The sequence below is a fragment of the Aristolochia californica genome, unplaced genomic scaffold (assembly GCF_029961685.1).
Source record: "Aristolochia californica isolate CCGP_79_NKW_82.1479 unplaced genomic scaffold, dmAriCali1.0.hap1 SCAF_1, whole genome shotgun sequence".
In the NCBI taxonomy this organism is placed as follows: Eukaryota; Viridiplantae; Streptophyta; class Magnoliopsida; order Piperales; family Aristolochiaceae; genus Aristolochia; species Aristolochia californica.
The window spans coordinates 58,350,164-58,373,053 of NW_027181770.1; the positions used below are offsets into that span (position 1 = coordinate 58,350,164).

General features: G+C 36.4%; 2 protein-coding genes across 2 annotated transcripts; one reads left to right on the top strand and one right to left on the bottom strand.

Moving 5' to 3' along the window:
* Positions 1-19: 19 nt before the first annotated feature.
* On the bottom strand, positions 20-4,116 carry LOC137952877 (nuclear cap-binding protein subunit 2-like). The gene is made up of 9 exons (XM_068799980.1): positions 3,957-4,116; positions 3,133-3,188; positions 2,827-3,050; positions 2,395-2,533; positions 2,247-2,280; positions 1,595-1,702; positions 575-628; positions 324-424; positions 20-224 (listed from the first exon to the last, which is right to left on the bottom strand). Exons 2-9 carry the CDS (start codon positions 3,148-3,150, stop codon positions 150-152), a joined length of 753 nt encoding a protein of 250 aa, XP_068656081.1. The 5' UTR covers positions 3,151-3,188; positions 3,957-4,116; the 3' UTR covers positions 20-149.
* Positions 4,117-5,323: 1,207 nt separating this feature from the next.
* LOC137952886 (pre-mRNA-splicing factor ATP-dependent RNA helicase DEAH7) lies at positions 5,324-19,285 on the top strand. Its single transcript, XM_068799991.1, has 17 exons — positions 5,324-5,610; positions 6,234-6,374; positions 6,848-7,066; positions 8,044-8,135; positions 9,231-9,486; positions 9,589-9,759; positions 9,894-10,036; positions 10,957-11,054; positions 11,977-12,085; positions 13,041-13,218; positions 14,201-14,430; positions 14,523-14,702; positions 15,621-15,692; positions 15,820-15,996; positions 16,501-16,562; positions 17,051-17,203; positions 17,467-19,285. The coding sequence occupies exons 2-17, from the start codon at positions 6,257-6,259 to the stop codon at positions 19,067-19,069; spliced, it is 3,861 nt and encodes a 1,286-aa protein (XP_068656092.1). The 5' UTR covers positions 5,324-5,610; positions 6,234-6,256; the 3' UTR covers positions 19,070-19,285.
* The last annotated feature ends 3,605 nt before the right edge of the window (positions 19,286-22,890 follow it).

Consider the following 22,890-nt stretch of genomic DNA (forward strand, 5'->3'; position numbering starts at 1 on the left):
AGATAGAATGCTGACAAAATGCATAGGCAGAAACAACTTTATCTTCTTACTTTGGGACTATCCAGCTTGTTCAAAAGGGGAATCAATGTCACAGGCAACAACAAGCGTTACAGAAAAGGAAAAAAGTGAAAAAAATCCCTGAAATCTGGCTAGTGACCTCTCTTCCTATCATCATCATCTTCATCATCAGTGTCTCCACTCTCACGGAAACGAGGATTCTTCTCCTGTGTTGCCAAATAAAACATTAAGCCGGATATAAACTTCCATTCTTTTTTAATGACAAAGGTTAAACATTCTCGAGAAATAAGGTTCACTTTTCTTACAGGACGAGTTTCTTGATCAGAGGTTCTCCTCGATCCGTGATCTGAGTTTTTCCTTGACACCTCAGATAGTTCATCCTCCCGGTAACGTTTGCGCTGATAATCTGTTTGCATAATCAGGATTTGTATCAAGTATGCCAATACATATCATCCAACTTTATAATTGATTTATTTAAGTCTAGTAAAAACTCAGAAGGCAGTTACAATCCATGAATGGACAATGATGAAGGAAATTTTCATTTTAGAATACTTGCCTCTACCATATCTGTGGGATCGGTCATGCCCATGGCCTCCTCCATGTCTACCGTCTGCAGAAAAAGCGTACACCAAGTCCACATGAATGAAATAGATGCAAAAAGTGAGCTTAGCTCTAAAAGAAGTTGCATAAGCTACAAGTCTTTGAAATCTGAAGATTTCCTGGAAGATCTGGCAGTTCCAGAAAGCTCAGACACGGTGAAAAGAAACTTTGAAGCTTTCCTTTTTTCAATAGCAAAATAAGAAACCTAGAATGTGCTTGCCAAGATATTTCTTGAGTCATAACCAGCTCTAACCCTACACGAGTTCCATACTTCATGTATCATTTAATATCATAAATCCAAGTGACCATCTTGTAAAACATGCCCCCATCAACCAGCAAGAAATTTTTGTCTTCAAGAGAGGATTGATTACATTTGCTTCTTTATAGTAAATACCTTCAATAAAGAAACAGAGGTAAAGAACGTAAATCTGAATTCTTAACAAAGAAGTTCTGCCATCCTTCACTCTTCTACATACCAAACTGTAAGCGGTGTTGCTAGTTTTCACAATGATGACTTTCTCATTGCCTAACCAATGAAAAAGGTTTTTGAGAATGCACACATCCAAAAATTTTAATGTTAAACAAAACAGGACCAGCAACTTTTTTTTTGGAATGTTTATTACACACTACACCCAATATCCCAGGTGAAACTTGAGCCCAAAACCTCACACTAGAAAGCCGTTGAGCCAAAGGCCCAATCCACAATTTTCTGTCAATATTTTGTTTAGTCAACTTCTCCCATGAGGGCAAAAAACAAACAGTCTTATATCCAAGTTTGACAATTAGGTAAAGTATACCTGTTGATGAGAAGAAATTAAAGTAAAAGAGAGAATTTCGGTCTGGCCACTTTTTGATGTATAATTGTGTATTAAAATATACTAAGCTATTCGACTTGAAATTACCAATAAAAGCAAAGTAATAAGCACGTGTAAGAAACTTCTGACCATGGAAAGAAACACTTGTTTTCAGGACTTACAATGCTGTGGCATTGCTGATTGAAAACCCAAAGAACCAGCACCATAATCCACCAAATGTCTCTGAGCTTCCAACTCTCTCTGAACCAATTTCCCATAACCACCTCTGCGTGTTACTTGTTAAGGAAAGGGAATGACAGAAACAAAAAGCTTCATGTATAATACCACCCACAACAGAAAGAATAACTTAATATGTTCCTACAACAAATTTTCTAGATTTCAAGAAGACAGCCTAAGAGACTGGAACAGCAATAGATGCAGTTCATAGTCCATCAAAAGATATTCTTACTATGACTATCCAAGTCGAGCAAGGACATATATCAATTCATACTTCAGTTATAAGCAAGGTTTGATGGCTCCCAAATCAGTAAAGCTGTTGCATCTCTTCCAAATATTAACATGTAGACTCAATGCTCCTCACAGGAACCAATCTGGTGGGTTAGTTTATATCAGAGTCAGGATAACCAAGTTACTTATATGTGTCATTGCTTCTCAAATCCAAATGAAATCAACACTTATAACAACCAATTGTACTTGAGCAATTACATTCCTTCTACGGCATTTAAGTGCTCATATTCCAAACATGCTAATTTCATTGTGTACCATAGTGAAAGATCAAAAATAAATTCTTTGCAACCATTTTCAAAAGGATATCAGGATCATAATCCGTACGGTACTCATCTCGAACCTGCAAGGAGAAATATCTATCACATCGAAGCACAATAGGACCAAGCACTGAGAAAGAAAATAGGAAAAAAATGGAGCAAATGAGAATAAAAAGAAACAAACAAAAATGAGGAACCTGTCCTCCACTTCGCCCACGGCCCCACTGCCTTCCTTCTTGGAATCCCCAATCAAAATCCGCACGAATGGGCCGGTCGTCCAAAATGGTCCCACTGATGTATTTGACTGCATCCTCGGCATCATCTCGAGAGTAGTATCTGATTCAATCACTATTTAAGTAATGGTTGCACAAAATTTTCACAAAAGTAAGCCATTACAGCTGCAGAGTCAAGAGTAGGAGTTTGGGGAGCCTGACAGTGTTAATGTAGAACAAAATGACTTGATCAAAACTTGCTTTTTTTTTTCTAAATAGAAGGGGCATTCCTTCTGATATCATATATGACAGGAAAACTAATCACAAGCCAAGAAAATGAACCACTCATATGGAAAAACGGATAACCAATATTCAAACAAAACCATTTCCAGGCGGCTATAATGTTAGAATGCTTACAGGACAAAGCAAAAGCCACACGGGGTCTTGGTGTTCTTATCAAGACCCATGATTATCTTTTTTATCTCCCCAGCTCGAAAGAATAATTCATAGATTTGCTCTTCTGTAGTGTAAAATGACATATTTCCAATATAAACTGTTGTTGATATTTGAAGCGCATGCTCAAATTCTTCTTGTGTTCCAGGAAATCTCCTGTCTCGATAGGCTGAAAGCTTGGTTGGATCCTAACATTGTGAACAGAAATTACGTAAATCCCAATACATGGCAAGAAAAAATATTGATTTCAAACAGTGCAAACAATCCTACCTTAAATAAGGAAGCCATTGCCTTTCTACTGTAAAGTACTTCAAGCAATCCAATAGCTGCAACAGATGATTATTGAAATCAGAGAGAAGAGAAAATTAAGACAAAAGAAGTAGCATTCCAACAAGCTTAGAGACGAAATAGTATAGCTCATGAACACAGCAGATAAGGTTCAATTTCTGAACGAAGTACACACCACAAAATTGAAGCAGTAGTAAGTTAAAGGGCTCGCTCGAGAAATGAAATTAAGACGCGTGCAAACCAAACAGACCCGAAACAAAACCTTAATAAAAGACAGACAGCAGCAAAATCAAAGATTTCGCTTTGTAACAGAATTTAGAATGTATTCAAATATAGGAAATGGATGGTCATGTCAGGTCGTGTACCATGTCCTTTTAGTTTTTCAGAACAAATTTTGGATCCATAACACGTATCGTCTAGGCAGAGGTCAGCAGGACTAGGCAGTATCCGACCTTACCGAGTACTATCAATGCTCATCTCATCACTCACACCCATATCTCTCCGGCCCAGAGGGCTAGAAGTTACTGCACCCTTTCCGCCCCACTCTGCTAGAAGTTTTTGAAGTTACAAGGTAAAATCCACCCAGCCACATTGAGGAGTCATAGGAAAGGTTCACAAAAAAGCAGATGGTAGAACAATACTTCCATTGAAGGTTGTATCTGACTGACTACAGGGCGTTGGATTAATTGAAAACAAGAAATAGATTAAAAACTAGGACATGAGAAGATGATTCTGCTATCAGAGACAGAGACAGAAAAGGAAAGTAAAGGGTGCGAGAAAACAAAAAACTGAAGAAAGAAACTAACCTTGCCGGAGATGCTTGGGCCATTAATAGTCTTCAAAGTAGGGTCAATCATCAGCAACGAGCTTGAGAATTTTCATTACTGAAATTGCTCGAAGTTCTACCAATGCTGCAGTACGAAGTAGGAAAGGAGAAGAGAGGAGAAAAAGTCTCTAGGGCTTTGTTTTCCGAAAAGACGGTAGTAAATTCCGATGTTATTTAGGGATGGGTTTATCGCCAATGCGTATCGTGTCTCGGCCGATACTGTTCGGAATTTTCCCAGCACGATACACCCCGTTTCGGCTAATAGAGCCGACACAGGGAAACGTAGCAGCCAATAAGCCTAATATGTATTTGATTAGTAGGTCCGGGATAGTATTGACAGTCATTTTATAAACGGGATCGGATAATTAGGGGGGGTTAGTGCACTTCAATGGTGTATGTGAATTACTTTTTCGTGTTAGTGTATTGGATTTAAAGTGTACTAGAAAGTATTTTCTCGTGTTAGTGTCCAAAATGGAAAATATAGTGGAAACAAAAAATTGAGTTATTTTTATAATGAGTAATTTAATGTAATATTAAAATATATTAACATAATAAATAATTAAGTTGAGTATTTTATTAATAAATTTAGATAGATTCTAGTTTAGTCTAAATTAATATAATAATTATGAGTTGAAATAAAATTATTAATTAAATTAATTATAAAATATATAACACTTAAACAAAAATATTTACTTTTATAATATCTTGATACTTGATAAATTTCTTACTTTAACAATATCTTAATAATCACTTTTAAATTACTAATTTAATATAGTATTAATAGTAATAAATATAATAAATAATTATATAGGGTATTTTATTAATAAATTAAGATAGATTATAGTTTCGTCTAAATTAATACAATAATTATGAGTTAAAAAATAAATTATTGATTTAATTAATTTAAAAAATAGAATACTTAAACAAAAATTTAGATTTTTATAATGTCTTGATACTTGATCAAAATCTTAATTTAACAATATCCTAATTATCACTCTTAAATTACAAAATTAATATAATATTAACAGTTAACATTAAATAATTAATTTAATTAATTATACAAATAGAATACTTAAACAAAAAAATACACTTTTTATAATGTTCATATACTTGATCAAATTCTTACTTTAATAATATCTTAATTATTACTCTTAAATTAGTAAATTAATATAGATTAATAGTAATGAATATAATAAATAATTAAATAGAATTTTTATTAATAAATTAATATAGATTGTAGTTTAGTCTAAATTAGTATAATATTTACGAGTTAAAATCAAATTATTGACTTAATTAATTATAAAAAAGTAAAATACCTAATGAGGGGAATCGAAGGGGTTGGGAAGATCGAAGTAGGAAGGGGGAAGAACAAGAGGATTTGAGATACGAGAGGGTTCGACGTCGAGGGCACGACAAAACAGCGAGCCGACAGAGAGCGAAAGATGGGGGGTATGAGGGTTGGGAAGCAGAGAGGGTCGAGAGTGCGAAACAACAAGTCTGCAGAGAACGAGAGAAGAGAGAGATGAGGGTTAGGAAGTAGAGAGGGTCGAGAGCGCGAGACGGCGTGAATGAACTAGGTTTAGGGTTGGAACTCACTTCCACTTTCTATCGTGTGCACGCACTAACATTTTTGGGTAAGTGAGAGTGTAATCTCTTTCACTTTTACTTTTTTTCTGGGTGCACTAAAAGGCCCTAGCTAGGCGTACAGCTAAGAAGCATCTGTAGATAGATCAGGTAAAGGGAATTGAACCTTTGTAGTTGAGAAGCATTTGTTCTAGTGGTATGATTCGCTTGGGGTGCGAGAGGTCCCGAGTTCATTCTCGGAATGCCCCGTGCTTTTAATTTTTCACTGCCGGCCTATGGAAACAGATTCTGAGTTCATTAGTAACATAGCTGCGTTGATGGATCCACAAATCCAATTAAAGACAACTTCTTATCAGTGAAGTTACTGTTGAACAACCAATCAGGAAGTTCCAGTTCTCCCAGATCTTCTTTACTTTTCTCCTATTGATTTCTTGTATTGTGATTTTAAATAATTAAAAGAATTTATTAGATTTTTGAAATGATGTATCCTTAAATTTTTTCCTTCTGTTTAAGAGTATCTCTGGTATCTGAATCTGATATCTTGAAACTGTTTTTATTGTGCGGCAGGTTCTAGCTTGATCATGTTCTCTCCCCAATATATTTTTCTCAGTAATTTTTTTTCCTGAAATAGTACAGTAGTAAAAGTTTTTTGACTCAGTTTGTGACTTTTCAGGCTTTGTGCGAGTTCAAGAAATAATGGACATCGATAAAACCACGGATTTATTAGAACCAGAGAAACCTAGTAAAGGAGGTTTGCATATTCCTGTCAAGGACAGGGTGACATTCAAGCCACCTGAGAAGAAATCCCTTCTAGGTATGTTCTGAAAATTTGAAAAAAGAAAGTTCATGCTAAGTGTCACAATTCAAGGTCTGTACTAATTGCCTTTTTGAGACGACAAATAAAAGAGGTCGTTACTGTCTTTGAAATAAAATTATTGAAAAATTTCATACTAATAGTTCATGCGGAGCCTGTTTATATGTGGTGTTGGGCCCACACTCTGATCTTGCAGGTTTTTCTGTGTTAGAGCTTCCGTGTTATTTTTGTTGCTAGGATGTCCATTTTTTCTTCAAATAAATTTTTATCATTCAAAAGAAAAACAAATTGTATTATTCTCATGTCCAGTTATTTCTTGAATTCGATTCTTTCACAACATCCCTTTTTGTCCTTTAGCCTCCTTTTGCTCAGGATTATTAATTTCATTATATTGTGGAGACTTCCTATCAAGTTTTTTAAATAAAATTTTTATTACACATTTGGTGACCTACTTAGTGCTATGTCCTGGGCAGGTCTGGATGTGCTTGCCAGTGCAAAGCGAGAGTCCAAAACTGGAGGTGTGTTTAAGGTTCCTCAGGAGAGGAGTGTTTTGGCCGTAAATTCACTTGATGAGGAAGGGGAATATGCTTGCTCTGAGTTAGATGATGTGGGGAGTAATTCATCTCTAGGTGAGCATAGCCGTGTTCGTCGGAATTATCGGGGAGCTTCTTTTACTGAGACACCAAATTCAGGTAAGGCTACTGGATTTGTTAGTGGAAATAGTCCTGCATAGATAAATGTTAAGAAATATCATAGGTTTATAATCTTGAGTAATAGGGCTCTTGAGTGACTAGTTATTTGGGGATTTTATCGGACTTAATCACATGGTATCAAAGTAGGACATCTCTACTTGGACCTAAGCGTAGTTTGTGCCTTGTCCATTTCTTAGGCCAGTTATTTGTATGTGTAAGCTTAGAGGTAAGGGGGAGGGTGAGTGGGAATGTTATGAAAATCATTGGTTTATAATGTTGAGGAATAAACTCTCCTAAATGGCTAGTCATCTTGGGATGAAACCAGGTTCAATCTTTTTAACAGAACTATTTGGTCATATGTAGTTGACATTATTTGGTTTCTTATATATATTAATTTTATTAGGCCTTTCAAAAAAAGAAATAATACACGAAAGTAAAAAATGTTGACAAAAGGAAAGAAAGAAAATGCTACCACTACAGAGATTAAAAAGCAAGATCATTTATGAGTCCAACAATATTGGAGGGTTGCATTGTTATGTTAGCTAGGGGCATTGACCTAGCTGTTTTTCTCTCTAAGAGTATGAATATTCATACTCTTTGATTGAGTTCTAAATCCTGCTTAAGCGTTCTAGACATAGTTGGTGTTCAAACAAGCAGATTTTCAATTCTTTAAACAAAGAAAAAAAATTGTAGGATTTATATGAGGTAATTACAATGCTTATCTTGTTTCAAAAAAGAAAGTAAAAGAGCAATATTTGCTATATACCCTTCAGTTCCTGTCTGAAAAGTTAGAAATTTACTCTCTTAGGAAAATTTTGCATGAAGGAATTTTGCTGTAACTTTACTCCTCAAATCAATTGTCCTCTCTTTTCAATAGAGAGAGTTATATAGTTTTTTTTACAATCTTCATTTTGTTGATACTTGTTATTATATATAGCGCATAGGGTTATCATCATTCTAACAGAAATGCTCTGTAGTTTCAACTGTTACAGAACATACTTCCACAACAGAAAGAGACCGTGGTAACATCGATGTTATTCAGAACTCAAAGGAACGACGTTATTCTAGAGTAAGCTTATGAGACTGGACTCCCTATGATTGTTGTTAACATATTTCTTTCTTTTCTCACATGCTTTATGTTGGGTAGAATTATATGTTGAAGACTTCATCCATGCTAGGTTCTTTCCCATTGCTTAGAATTTCTAGATTTCATGAATTTACAAATGTTCGTAGTGTCATCCTCTCTCATGAGTGTGTCCAACTGAATGTTAAGTGCTCATTCCTAGCTAATAAATTGGAACCACTAAATCCCTAATGGTGTTTGATTCATGAATTTATAGTGTTAACCTTAGAAGGCCTCAGTGTCAGATGAATCTGTACCAGTTCTCTACTATGCTGTTTCTGGATTGCTAATTATCTTTTTTCTTTACCCAACCAGTCTTATATATTTGGTGGTGTGACGATTAGGAGTACTATTCCTTTTTTAGCCCTTAATGGTTATTTTTTTGGGATTTCCGAAGGATATTAGTGTCATCATTTGACATAAAATCAAGTGGGGACTGCAGTTTGAAACACACATGCAAACACACACAAAAAAAAAAAGAAAAAAAAGAAGGTACCTAATCAGAATGCCAAAATCTTTAGAGCTGCTGACATGGAAGAAACTAGGTTCTTAAATGTATCCATTACTAGGTTGGCCCGACCTGATTCCCATACCTCAGGTTGGGCTGGATAGGATAATTATAACCCACCATGCTTTTGTGCCAATGTCCATGACTCATTCTATGATGGTTTTCACTCTAGATTAGGTAGCATTTTCACGTACTTTCGTGATAGCTCTCACTTAGGCACTGGGTGGCTCTTTTCATAGGCCACCTTCTCTAAGATTCCAACACATACATAGTGCCTGTTTTCATACCAATGCTTGGTATTTGGCCAATATGCTAAAAGTTCTAGACCTGATGAAACACAAAAAGCTTGGCCTTTAATCTGTCCCGTATTAGGCTGACTCAATCTGATGCCCACACCCTAGTTGGGGCCTCGTAGGACTAGAAGACAAGCGAACATTGTAATGCCTATCTAATATTCACAGCTTGTGGCATCTTCCATTGAATGAGATGGTAGTGATTCTCTTTTTTTTTTGTTTTCCTGTTTTCATTTGAAGGATCCTTCAAGTTTCAGAAGTGTTCATTCTCCTAGTTCAGGTAGGCATGAGAGGTACAATAGTAGCAGTGAAAGAAGAGAATCAAGGGACTTTCCTAAGAGCGAGAGCTCTAGGATGAGTGAAAGTCGTGGTAGCAACTATAGGGAACGTTCATATGGAAGAGAATCACAAGAGCGATATGCATATGAAAGGAATTATGGTGGGGAGCCTGATAGAAAGCGAGGAAAATATGATCGTACTCCCAGAAGAGCATCTGGTATATATGTATTTTGTTGTATTTTTATAATAATATTTTCAAACTTCGGATCAAGCTCTGCAGCAATAGATTCCGACATTCGAATTTTTATGCAATATACAGGTAAATCTGAATGGGATGATGACAATTGGGAATCAGATGGCACTCCACACCATGAGAGTCATTCTGTGGCTGGGAGGCACTACCGTCCCTCACCATTTCCAATGCTTGCTGCTGGATCACCTGATGCACGATTCGTGTCCCCATGGTTGGGTGGTCATACCCCCTATTCAGGTATATTTTGTGGCTGGAACTGCTACTCCAATCTAATAGTATGAGGTGACTGGAATTTGACCTTATTAAAGTCATGCTATCTTTTTATTTAAGTTTTTTAAACATCGCATGTAACAATACTGGAAACATTGCAGGACGTTCACCTTCTCCCTGGGATCATACTGCCCCATCTCCTGTTCCAATACGTGCTTCTGGCATGTCAAGAAAAGCTTCTGATACTGGCCAACGAAGAAGGTCACACCAACTTAACTTTACTGCTGATGGTACACATTCACAGGTGTTTATTGGTTCTAGTTCTCATACCTTCGTTGTACACACAGTGATATGGATCTTTTTGCTACTTTGCTTGAATTTAGATAAGTAACTATAACAACGAGTGATCAGGGTAGTTTCATTTTCTTGGCAATGTTTACTTGCAATATTGGTTTGGAGGACTAATTTGGTCTTTGTGTTGTAGTTCATTCAAAATAAATTGTATGATGTCACTATCAGATGCTAGATATACCATTTTGATATGAATGCTTAGCTACTAAGAACACTGCCGTTGCCATGATTATGGAGACAATAACTGTGTTTGATGCTTATGCATGCTTTATCGCAAGGTCATCTCTCTTACTCATTAGATGTTGAAAATTTTGGAACCCCTTAATCTTTCATATTGTTCATCTGCTGCATAATTCACTTTTCACCATTCGTTATTTCTCTACTTTTTACTATTGATGTGTACAGAAAAAATACTCATTATTCATGGACAATTTGTACTGGGTTGAATGATACTGAGACTAGTAGGTTGATGAGCCTAAAATTAGTAAAATTGATTTCATTGCACATTTTGGTTACAGAGGGCAATATGATAGTGGTCGAAAGGATTAGTACAGTAAAGAGGAGGTTATTTTCTTTCTGGTCTTTCTAAGCCATCATTTTATGCTTTTGCTGGAACTTGACTACCTAAATTTGGGGTCAAATTGTTGCAAAAAGTTCTACTAATCTACCAACTATGCAGTACAACTTTTTCTTTAATTTTTTAATTTTTTTAAGCATACCAATTCCTCTCTCGATCTTAATCTTTCTCCATTAGCCGATGTTACTGTGCATTACCATTTGAAGAAATAGTTTCAGTTTGATAGGGTTGATGCCTCTCTGTTGATGTTGATCTTTGATTTAAATGTTAATTTTGCATTTTTCATTTCTTCTCAGGAGACTTACTTCGACACAAACTCCACAACTGATGATGGCAGGCATGAGCTTACTGAAAGTATGCGCTTGGAAATGGACTACAATGCAGATCGTGCATGGTAAGTGACATTCTTGAATTGTTTGTTTGCATTTGATAATGTGGGGAGAGGCTTCTATTAAATATTCGTAGGAAACCATTTGAACCATCTGCTTTCAGGTGAAAACCATTTTTCAAAGACACCTTTAAAAGTAGGGATGTGAAGGAGTGGTAGTCTGGTGGAACCCAACAGAGAGAGAAGAAGTTTACCTGGTAGACTTCGAGGGTCTAGGTCCTCCCAGTGCCAGAATTCTCTTCCCCTCCCTCTTCATCCTCCTCTTCCTTATTCCCTTTGCTGCTTGTACGATGCTCAACTAACTGTCCTTGGAAGGACAATGGTGTTGGTTCTGGGTAGTCCCTCGTCCGTGGGAGCCAAGGCCTTTCCCATGCTCCCTTTTGGGTCTTAATTCCCATCTTGCCCATTCTTGTATAGACCCGAGTTATCAAGGGTCTATCATAGTCAAATTGAGTAATCTGAGGGACAACTAGCATGCATCATTCAGGGTTTATATCAGTAGACCAAAATTTGGTTTGTATCTAAGTAATGGTTCAAAAGAATGACCCAGGCTAGATCTCTGTAAGTCAAAAGGATTTCCAATCTACAACCTCCTTTTGTTTGATGTTAGCAAGGGTGTATAAACAAATAATGGACTGAAAATGCCCATGGCATTTATCCTTCAGGAGCATCTGTAACCAGGCAATTCCTCCACACTTGGGATACTTGAGTTGCTGGTGCATCATGAAGTTTTGACCTTGAAATATGTAACTGGAAGTTAGTTTCAATTTTTCATATTTTCTTCTGGTCTTGGGTATGTGGGAGGGTTTGATTACTTCTAAAATATTTGAATTTCATGGAAATAGTTTTCACTTATTTAATTCATGACGTGCTGATTTGTTGTTCAATTCTTCACTTGGTTTTGCTAAGCTTTTGTCCTTCCTTGTAGGTATGACAGGGAAGAAGGAAGTACAATGGTTGATGCTGATAGCTCATCTCTGTTTCTTGGGGATGATGCTTCTTTCCAAAAGAAGGAGGCAGAGTTAACCAAGAGACTGGTATGTGTAGAAGTTCTCAAGTAAGAGTTGCTTGTTATCAAATTGATGGCACAGTTGTCTAAATTTCTTTAAAAAAAGCACTGCAGTAACTTCTACCTTTGCTGTTGCTATGACTAGTCTTGCTGGTTGGATGTTTAGCTTTTTGTCTTCTGATCCCTGAAACACTTGCCTATTCTGTACACTAAGACAAAGGAAACTGGTTGAATGATGACACCAATGATTAATACAAGAAAGCAAAGGTTAACTTTATTGTTTCTATAATTGTATTTACGGTTTTTCTTGCTTCATGTCTCTATGTTGAATATTCCTCATTTAGCACTAAGTAACGAATGCCAATGGGAGTACCTTGAGGATCTGGGCGAACTGGACCTTCCTGATCGGTCGTTCAACAGTAACTTCACTGATAAGAAGTTGTCTATGATTGAATTTGTGGATCCATCAACGCAGCTCTGTGCTCTGGGTCATATTTAGCTCTTTGGACTCATCATTGGTTCAGTAGTAAATCTGATTCTTTGCTGTTTGAGGTGAAACCGTAGGTAAAAGAGACGAGAATTTGAATTATGTATTTCTTATCATGAGTGAAACTTGGGAAATTTTGATATTTGAAATCATCTTTAAGCTTGCATCCCTGCCAAAGTGCATGATAGGAAGCAGGTCTGGTAAACTATGTTGAATTTTGTACTATGAGTGATTCATAAGACAGGTTTATTAACCTAGAACATAGAAAGAAAGATGTGAAAAAGCCAACGAGGGTATTGCATGTTGCTGTGAATGTACATTTAATATGGCACAAAAATGAGAAAAGGTTACAGGTCTATGTTATTGGTACCGTATTTTGTGTTTTCCAGATAGTTTTGAGTTTGCTCATTATCCTTCTGACAAATGCTTATGCTTATTGCATAAGTTTCATCCCCTTTCATTTTATCCTAATGCATCTGAACATTGTGGAATGTAGATTCGGAAGGATGGAACACGGATGACCCTTTCACAAAGCAAAAAGTTATCTCAAATGACTGCTGATAATGCTCAGTGGGAAGATCGGCAACTTATGCGATCTGGTGCTGTTAGAGGTACAGAGGTACAGACTGAATTTGAAGATGAGGAAGAGCGCAAAGTCATTCTCCTTGTTCATGGTATGTAATTTCGTGGTAATTATGAGAGGCTTAATAGTAGGCTTATGCGGGCTAAAATGATTGATCTTTTAGGTGTGAGAATGGACCTGCTTGTTTGTAATTGTATGTTGTTAATAATGCTTTTGGGTGATGCATTGTGAAGGGCACACACCATGAAAACATTTTTCTGGGCCATTGATTATGTTAATGAAGATGCAGCATAAAAACCTCACCAGTTACGTAGAATAATAGTATGTCATTAATAAATTGAATAAAGGTAGTAACTGTGTTTTCTTTTGGGTGATGCATTGTGAAAGGCACACATCGTGTTAACGTTATCTGGGCCATTCATCTTGATTCCAGTTAGGTAGAGTCTCATCGGCCATATATTCATTAACTTGAGCCTTCCAGTGAGTCCATCAGAAGATGGATAATGGAGCTGAATCCACTCATCATCATTTCTCTACAATTGTTAACAGTTAATAGCTTAGTTCACCCAAGCTTGAGGTGTCCCCCTTTTTAGAAGCATCACCTGCAGATGATGCACTTGAGTCGTCAACTAATTCATAGTATTTATGTTCTGATCAACTAATTCCATTTATTCATACTTTTAACATCACAAAATACTCTTGCTTAATTGGGCCTGTGATCGTGATTGGCCCTACAGAGGAAGAGCAGTAGTTATTGTTTTGTGGTTAGAGAAACTTTCTAGAAAGGCTTCCTGGCCCGTTGAAGGTGGAAGGCAACTTATTGGTGGTTGTAAATTGGTGCAAGAAATTGTGTCCCTTGGTGTGTCAACAGTTTAACTGATTCTCTTGTAAAAGAAAAAGATTGTGAACCATTTACATATCATACGAGTTTTAACTCGTGTTATGTATCATATTTCTGCTGCAGATACAAAGCTTCCATTCCTTGATGGGAGGGTTGTTTTCACAAAACAAGCTGAACCAGTCATATATCATACGAGTTTTAACTAGTGTTATGTATTATATTTCTGCTGCAGATACAAAGCCTCCATTCCTTGATGGAAGGGTTGTTTTCACAAAACAAGCTGAACCAGTCATGCCAATAAAAGATCCCACATCGGATATGGCAATAATATCACGCAAAGGATCTGCTTTGGTGAGGGATATTCATGAAAAACAGAGTCAAAATAAATCACGACAGAGATTTTGGGAGCTTGCTGGATCCAAACTTGGTGATATCCTGGGTGTGGAGAAGACAGCTGAGCAGGTTATTGCCTCAAAATAATTATTTCTGCTATGTTATTTTGGCCATTTGAATTTCGTTGCTGATTAACGATCTCATTTTGCTTTAAATGGCAGGTGGATGCAGATACAGCTGTTGTAGGGGAACAAGGTGAGATTGACTTCAAGGAGGACGCTAAATTTGCACAACATATGAAAGAGAAAGGTGAAGCTGTGAGTGATTTTGCCAAGTCAAAGTCCCTATCACAACAAAGGCAATATCTTCCAATATTTTCTGTTCGTGAAGAACTGCTACAGGTACAAAACTTACCTTTTTTTTGTTTCTATTATTTTTCTCTGTAAAAATAATTGCTTCAAAGTTGAAATGTCCGTATCAGAAATGGTTCAAACTCTTCTTGTGATTTGATCTTTTCTTATTTAGTTTTGACTACATGTTCTTCATTCCCACTCTATTAAACAAGTGGACTGTGCCCCATCGTACTGCTGTGTGACTTTATTGTTTTGCCCGTACAATTCCAGCCACCAGTTTTGTTTGTTTAATCTGATTTTGAGAGGAATTTGTTGTTTTAGTGGTTCCTTGTTATTTTGTTTATTAGTTATTCTTTTATGTGGCTTTTTTTTCAATGTTATTAAAACTGAACCAGCCATGAAACTGGTAGGATGGCTATTTTGGTCAATCGGGTTAGACCGGAGTGAACCATTGGTTGGATCGGGTCCAATTGGGCCACCTTATTTTCTGTATGTAAATTATTTTGTTGAACTTAGACATGAATTAGTCTTCGGTTGATTGTTACTACTTTTTCAATGTAAGTACTTGGTCACGGCTTTGAATCCTCTCTCTAGTAAGTTTTTTCACCATTTCTTTGTAAGAAAATGATTGAACCGGATTGGTTCAAGTTCAGACCAGACTAACCAACCAGGAATTCATGTTTTAAGCCAAAAACCATTTTCCTCATGTGAGAACCAGAAAAAGGGTCCGAGACCGGTTCAATTGGGGTAAACCGGTCAGTCCGGCTTGGATCTGTTCACACTGCTTCTTTTTTTTTTTCATTTCGAAATTAGTGTTTATCTGTTCTTTGACTTAGGCAAAAGTCCTTCATGTTAATAAGGTGATATATTTTGTGCTGACCTGTACCATGAACAAGTGAAAATCAATACATGTAGTTTAAGATGCTGTGTCTCTAATTCAATATATATCTTATTTGGCAATATCAGGTTGTTCGTGAGAATCAAGTAGTAGTGGTCGTTGGAGAGACTGGTTCTGGGAAGACCACTCAACTTACACAGGTTGGGTTGCCTCTATTGTTTATGATTGAATATAACAACAAGTTCTATATCTCAATAGCTTCCATGAGCAGAAAAGTTTTGATTTTAACATATGTTTGGCTCTAACAACTGCATATATATTTGGCAGTATTTACTTGAAGATGGATATACAATAAATGGTATTGTTGGTTGTACCCAACCAAGGCGTGTCGCAGCAATGAGTGTTGCTAAACGAGTTAGTGAAGAGATGGAGACAGAACTTGGAGATAAAGTTGGTTATGCTATTCGTTTTGAGGATGTCACAGGGCCAAATACATTAATTAAGGTACTTTTTCTTTAGTAATTGAGATTAGATGCCATTTCAAAAAGAAAATGTGATTGATCTCCATTGTGTAGTTTGCCCTTAACCCTTCTTTGCTGTTTTTCCAGTTGATTTCATGCTTTTTGTGCATCCTTCATTTTATGCTACTTTGACAAATCTTCTTATCTTCTTTGGGTAGTGCTTTTCTACTTCTGAAAGCAAAATTGTTTTACTTTTTTGTTAAATTTTTTGCTTTCTTGAGAAGTGAATAAAGTGTTAAAACCAAAAGAAGTAGAGGAACAGATTTTTTTTTTTCAATGGTTGGAAAGTTCTATAAGAAATATGTATGTAGCTCTTAAAAAGCTTTTTAGATGTGCCTTTTCATGTTACATCCATGTTGTTTAATATTATTTAAGATGTATCAGCTCTAAAACATAAGGTGCCTTTTCTGGTGATTCATTAGGTGCTTTTGATATCCACCTTTCCAGGGCTATAGGCTGATTGGGGTTTTTATTTTTACTCTTGCAGTATATGACAGATGGTGTGCTTTTGCGTGAAACGTTAAAGGATTCTGATCTTGACAAATACCGGTACAATTTCTGCTTTGCTCTTTCGCCAAAATCTGAAGTAAAGGGTATCCAGATTTGCTGTTATCTAGTCTATCCTACTTTTGTTTTATATTTGACATGCTTGTTGCAAGAACTGTGTGTGTTTTCTTGTATGCTCTTTCAAAAAGGAACATTTGCATAATGTGTTCTTGTTAGTTTTCAACTAGATGGAAGAAATAATTTAGTATTAGGCCATTGTTGAAAATTGCTGGTAGATAATAAGAACTTGCATCGTTAAGCAGTGATTGCTGGCAGATAATAAGAACTTACACCGTTAAGCAGTGAAAGGTTAATAAGTAAGTGTTGTTCACATCTGTCCAGTGTTCCTTATTGAAAATTTTATTGTTTAGAGTGTGGAGGCTGTTGAACCAAATTAACCTTTTTCACTGATCTTTTTCCATTTCTACTGATATTTGTTATTTTTAGGGTTTTTAAACTGAAATTTATTAGAAAGTAATTTGTTGTGCCAGAGTTGTCATTATGGATGAAGCTCATGAGAGATCATTAAATACTGATGTACTGTTTGGCATACTGAAGAAAGTTGTTGCCCAGCGCCGTGACTTCAAGCTCATTGTTACATCTGCCACACTAAATGCACAGAAGTTCTCCAATTTTTTTGGAAGGTAAGAGTTTTCTTTGTTGCCTTTGTAAATTTACTGGTTGCTCAAGGATCAACTTGAAAAACTAGGACTGTATGGGGGGCCCGCTACACAGGGTTCTCCTTAAAAGAAAGAAAAGAGTGTAGTACTGAAGAGCAATTTCAAGAGTGTTACAAAAAAAATGACAAATGCTTAGGACAACTAGTCTTCTTGAAACAGGAGAAGAGGGAAATAGGTTTTTCTTTTTTTTTAAAAGTTACTAAAGGTTATTTTTTTATTTGTCACAGTGTGCCAATATTTCACATACCCGGGCGAACATTTCCTGTGAATATTTTGTACAGTAAGACACCAAGTGAAGACTATGTTGAAGCTGCAGTGAAGCAAGCTATGACTGTTCACATCACCAGTCCTCCTGGTGATATCCTTATATTCATGACAGGTCAAGATGAGATCGAAGCAACCTGTTATGCCCTTGCTGAACGCATGGAGCAGCTCATGTCTAGCACTAAGAAGGCAGTCCCCAAGCTCTCGATTCTCCCAATCTACTCTCAGCTTCCTGCAGACTTGCAGGCCAAGATATTTCAGAAAGCTGAGGATGGGGCCCGGAAATGCATTGTTGCTACCAACATTGCAGAGACATCTTTAACAGTTGATGGGATTTTTTACGTGATTGACACTGGCTATGGTAAGATGAAAGTGTACAACCCTAAGATGGGTATGGATGCTCTTCAGGTCTTCCCTGTGAGCAGAGCTGCTGCCGACCAACGAGCAGGCCGTGCTGGGAGAACTGGCCCTGGCACTTGTTATCGCCTCTACACGGAATCTGCATACCAGAATGAGATGCTGCCTAATCCTGTTCCAGAGATTCAGCGTACTAATCTTGGAAATGTGGTTTTGCTGCTGAAGTCTCTTAAAATTGAAAATTTGCTAGATTTTGACTTTATGGACCCACCCCCTCAGGAGAACATTCTCAATTCCATGTACCAGTTGTGGGTATTGGGTGCACTCAATAATGTTGGGAGTCTGACAGAACTTGGTTGGAAAATGGTTGAGTTCCCATTGGACCCACCACTAGCCAAGATGCTTTTGATGGGGGAGCAGCTTGAGTGTCTTAATGAGGTGCTTACTATTGTTTCCATGCTTTCAGTTCCATCTGTATTCTTCAGGCCAAAGGACAGGGTAGAAGAGAGTGATGCTGCAAGGGAGAAATTTTTTGTGCCAGAATCTGACCATCTAACGCTGCTCAATGTATATGAGCAATGGAAGTCTAACCAGTATAGGGGAGATTGGTGTAATGATCACTTTTTGCATGTGAAAGGGTTGAGGAAAGCGCGGGAAGTGAGGTCTCAACTACTGGACATACTGAAGACCTTGAAAATTCCATTAACAACATGCAGCCATGATTGGGATGTGGTGAGAAAGGCCATATGTTCTGCCTATTTTCACAATGCTGCAAGGTTGAAAGGTGTTGGAGAGTATGTGAACTGTAGGAATGGGATGCCATGCCATTTGCATCCAAGCAGTGCTCTGTATGGTCTTGGATACACACCTGATTATGTGGTTTATCACGAACTAATATTGACAACGAAGGAGTACATGCAATGTGCAAGTGCTGTAGAGCCCCAGTGGTTAGCTGAGTTGGGTCCTATGTTCTTTTCTGTCAAGGAATCTGATACTTCCATGTTGGAGCATAAGAAGAAACAGAAGGAAGAAAAGACTGTTATGGAGGAGGAGTTGGAGAGTCTGAGAAAAGAGCAGGCAGATGCTGAGAGGGAAAGGCAGGAGAAGGAGAGGAAAAAGAGGACAAGGCAGCAACAACAGATTTCTATGGCTGGCTTGCGAAAGGGAGCTTCCACATATCTGAAACCCCCAAAGAGGCTTGGGTTGTAAATTTCAAATATTGTTGTAAATATATGGTAATTTTGGTTTTTTTTGTCGGAAATTATTCAATTAATTTAAGAATTGTTGATCGAAATTTTGGTATTAGAAATAATAATATGTTGAGGACAACTAGAATTATTGGATGCCTCCAAAAGGTGTCTTGAAGCCTATCCCACCCACTATGTGCCAAGAGTGAAAATGGTCTGAAATTGGATAGATTTCGAAGGTGAGCAACAAAAAACCTATTACTATCACTTAAAATGTTTATTTTCTGAATTTAAACTAGTATTGTTTAATATATGATACGTATTGGACGACTTGTAATGGGTTACAACGCTTGATAGTCTCTTAATCTTTTTCACTTTTTGGCCATATTTTCAAGAATTAAGGCTCCAAAAGCTAAAACAACGACCGGTTTTCTTTTCTGTTAGAATCGGCGGGTCATGTTGCTTACTGAGCTTCCTTGTGTCCATTGGTTCTTTGATATAGCCTATGAATTTTGGCAACGTCGGTTTGGTTAGGCCTTCAAGATTTTAGCTGCATCAGTCCAAAACCCCGTCGTTGTTGTGGGTTTAGTTGGTCCAGTTAAAAAAAAAAATTCATAATCTTTAAGCCTGTTAGTGCACTCTGGAAGTAATAGTGAATTCTCTGAGAGCCAGTAGTTATTGCATGTTGAGGGATCAATAAACTTTCCCAAAATAAATTACCAGTATAATTCACTTTCACTCGCTCCCGTGTAAAACAAGTGAAAGTGTAATCTGTCTCAGCCACGTTTTCTCCTTTCTCCGACCGTTGTTAACCGCCGTCTCTCACCCTTCTTCTTTGTTCTCCTCTGTTCATCCTCTCACTGCCCTAAACCTTAAATTAACAATATTATCAATTCCTTTCAGCCTCTTTCAAAACTACCCCCTCTCTCAAAGCTGAATTTCATAATCTGATTAAATTAATAATTTTATTTTATTTTGTAATTATTTATTAATCTATCAAAATATTTTTATATAATAAAATATCTTATTTATTTATTTATATAAATTTATGACTTTTAATATTATATTAAGTTACTAATTTAAGAGTGATAATTTAGATATCTTAAAAGTAAGAATTTGATAAAGTATCTAGACACTATTAAATCAATTGTGTTTGTTTAGATATATTAATTTTATATTTAATTAAATTAATATTTTATTTTTAAAATTTAAATTAAATTATTTTATTTTATTAATTAAAAATTTAAATAAAACTATCTTAATAAGATTAATTCTATCAAAGTATATTATTAATAAACTCCTTCTCCAATTTCCACTATATTTTACATTGTGCACACTAACACAAGAATTCACATTATAGTGCACTTTTATAATATTTAGATTTAATTAATTATAAAAATAGAATACTTAAACAAAAAAATACACTTTTATAATGTTTAGATACTTGATCAAATTCTTACTTTAACAATATCTTTATTAACACTCTTAAATTATTAAATTAATATAGTATTAATAGTAATGAATATAATAAATAATTAAATAGAGTTTTATTAATAAAATAAAATAGATTGTAGTTTAGTCTAAATTAATATAATATTTACGAGTTGAAATAAAATTATTGATTTAATTAAAAATAAAATACCTAATAAGGGGAATCCAAGGGGGTTAGTCGTTGTGAGAGGGAAAACGAAGTCGAAAGGGGGGAGAACAAGAAGATTTGAGACACTGAGAGGGTTCGGCATCGAGCGAACAAGTGAAAGTGGATGAATTAGGTTTAGGGTTGGAATTCACTTTTGTTTTCCATTGTGTGTGTGCACTAACATTTTTGGGTAAGTGAAAGTGTAATCTCTTTCACTTTTACTTTTCTGGGTGCACGAAAAGGCCCTAATTAGGCCTACAACCAAGAAGCATGTGTAGATAGATCAGGTAAAGGGAATTGAACCTTTGTAGTTGAGAAGCATTTGGTCTAGTGGTATGCGAGAGGTCCCAAGTTCATTCTCGTTATGCCTGCCGGCCTATGGAAGCAGATTCTGAGTTCATTAGTAACAGATTACTCTTTAACTCAAGGTTGTTACTAAACCCTGCTCTAAGTAGGATGACTCGTGCCAAATAGTTCTCTCGTAGAAACCAAACAAGCTGCTCAAAATTGTTCTTGCTTTACTGGAACTCTAGGAAAATTGATCCACTGAATGAACTATGAAAATTCTTTACAATACTGATAAGAAGTATTAACTCCGGTTCCAAATGGGATCTCTCAAAATTTTCATTGGCTGGTACCTGGCTGAACTATCACCGGCTCCTCCAACAGGATCCGTTGTCTAAAAGCTTAGCAAACCTGAGGACCTCTGAGAAAACAAGAGCATGACTTCATTATCAGCACGACCTTGTCTCAACTATGTCAAACAACAAATTTTGGAGCGGGTGATGATGAACCAGCCGTGACTGACTCCCCAGCAGCACCTGCAAGTGGAGAACAATCAGTAAATATAACCAGAAATAACTGCCAAATAGTCAAGCCAAATACACGTTAAGCATACATAGGAACAACTGATATGGGTGGAGAGGTTCAATCCTACAGAATGGAGATTGAAAAGGGAAGATGGGCGAAGAATATCATAAAAGAAGATGGCAAATACATAATAGAAGACCAGAAAAAGAGAAATTAGATCAAATTGTCAGAAATTACTTCAGTCTATAACATTTAGTCAGACTCAACAAAAAAAATGCATGACAAGATGTAGTTTGACAAGGTAAAATAAAGATAGATTTTAAACCAACATACCTAACAGAGAATGATTAAATGCAGAGCAATTCAGTAGAAACACTCTTAGCCACTAATTTGAAAGTAAAAAGGGAAACCCAACAACCAAAGTCACGTAATAATGCTGCTAAGAACTCAACTTTCAAAATTCAGGCAAGGACTAGTGTGTGGGAAGTGAAGAGCACTTTCTTACAAACCCTAACGCAATGATGATAGATGAGGTCAAGTGTACAGCTAGAAACCTTCAACAGGAACAATCCATCCACAACAACCTTATCAGTTTCTAATAAGGCTACTTTCATTCATAGGCTAGAAGAACCTCACGGGAGAGTCTACACAGACCCATATCCTCTAACATCAAGCAGAAAAAAGTGAAAGATGACAAGTCCACATGAGTATCCAAAGCACCAAAAAAACAAAAAAATAAAACCAGGAAAGAGGTAGATTTTTTCATGACCATGGCACAACCCTCGATAAGCTAGAACAGGATGCATGATGAGATATCGTTAATCAGCAAGAGCATGTGGTGAGTGAAACTTTTAGTCAATATCCCTAATAGAACAGAGGACTACATGCATAACCAATATGCCTTACAGAATAAAGAATGAGTAAATACATACATTTGAATAGATGCACTCTCAATCAATAAACTAAAAAAGGGAAAACAAATAAAGTAAACTAGGGAAAATATGCTCAGTGAGGATTAGCAGATAGACCTTGACATTCCCAATTCAAATAAACAGTCTTGGACATGTGATCTTTGACCAACATTTCTTTATGAAGAATTTGGTGGTTCACTAGGAAAGTAAAACCTTATTCAGGCACTGTACAGAAAAACCTTTACTAGTTTGTATTTACATTTTTTTCTTAATTTCAGGCGTTGCCAACCAAATACTTCAACATTAACTGTAATTAACCAAATGCAAATCATTGCAATATAAAGTGAAACAGTTAACAACTCGACATTATACCGAGCAGAATGCCAAAAAATATGGAAAACAGTATGCTCACATGATCCTGAAATATAAGCACATCTGAAAATATCTTTTGTTTTCTCCATTGCACATAAAGGCAAAAACAAG

Coding starts and splice junctions, on each gene's coding strand:
- LOC137952886 (XM_068799991.1), top strand. CDS start 6,257: ATGGACATCGATAAAACCACGGATTTATTAGAACCAGAGAAACCTAGT. Junction 14,703..15,620: donor TTCGTGAAGAACTGCTACAG/GTACAAAACTTA, acceptor TGGCAATATCAG/GTTGTTCGTGAGAATCAAGT. Junction 17,204..17,466: donor TTCTCCAATTTTTTTGGAAG/GTAAGAGTTTTC, acceptor TATTTGTCACAG/TGTGCCAATATTTCACATAC.
- LOC137952877 (XM_068799980.1), bottom strand. Junction 629..1,594: donor ATCAGCAATGCCACAGCATT/GTAAGTCCTGAA, acceptor CTTTTTCTGCAG/ACGGTAGACATGGAGGAGGC. Junction 225..323: donor CTGATCAAGAAACTCGTCCT/GTAAGAAAAGTG, acceptor TTGGCAACACAG/GAGAAGAATCCTCGTTTCCG.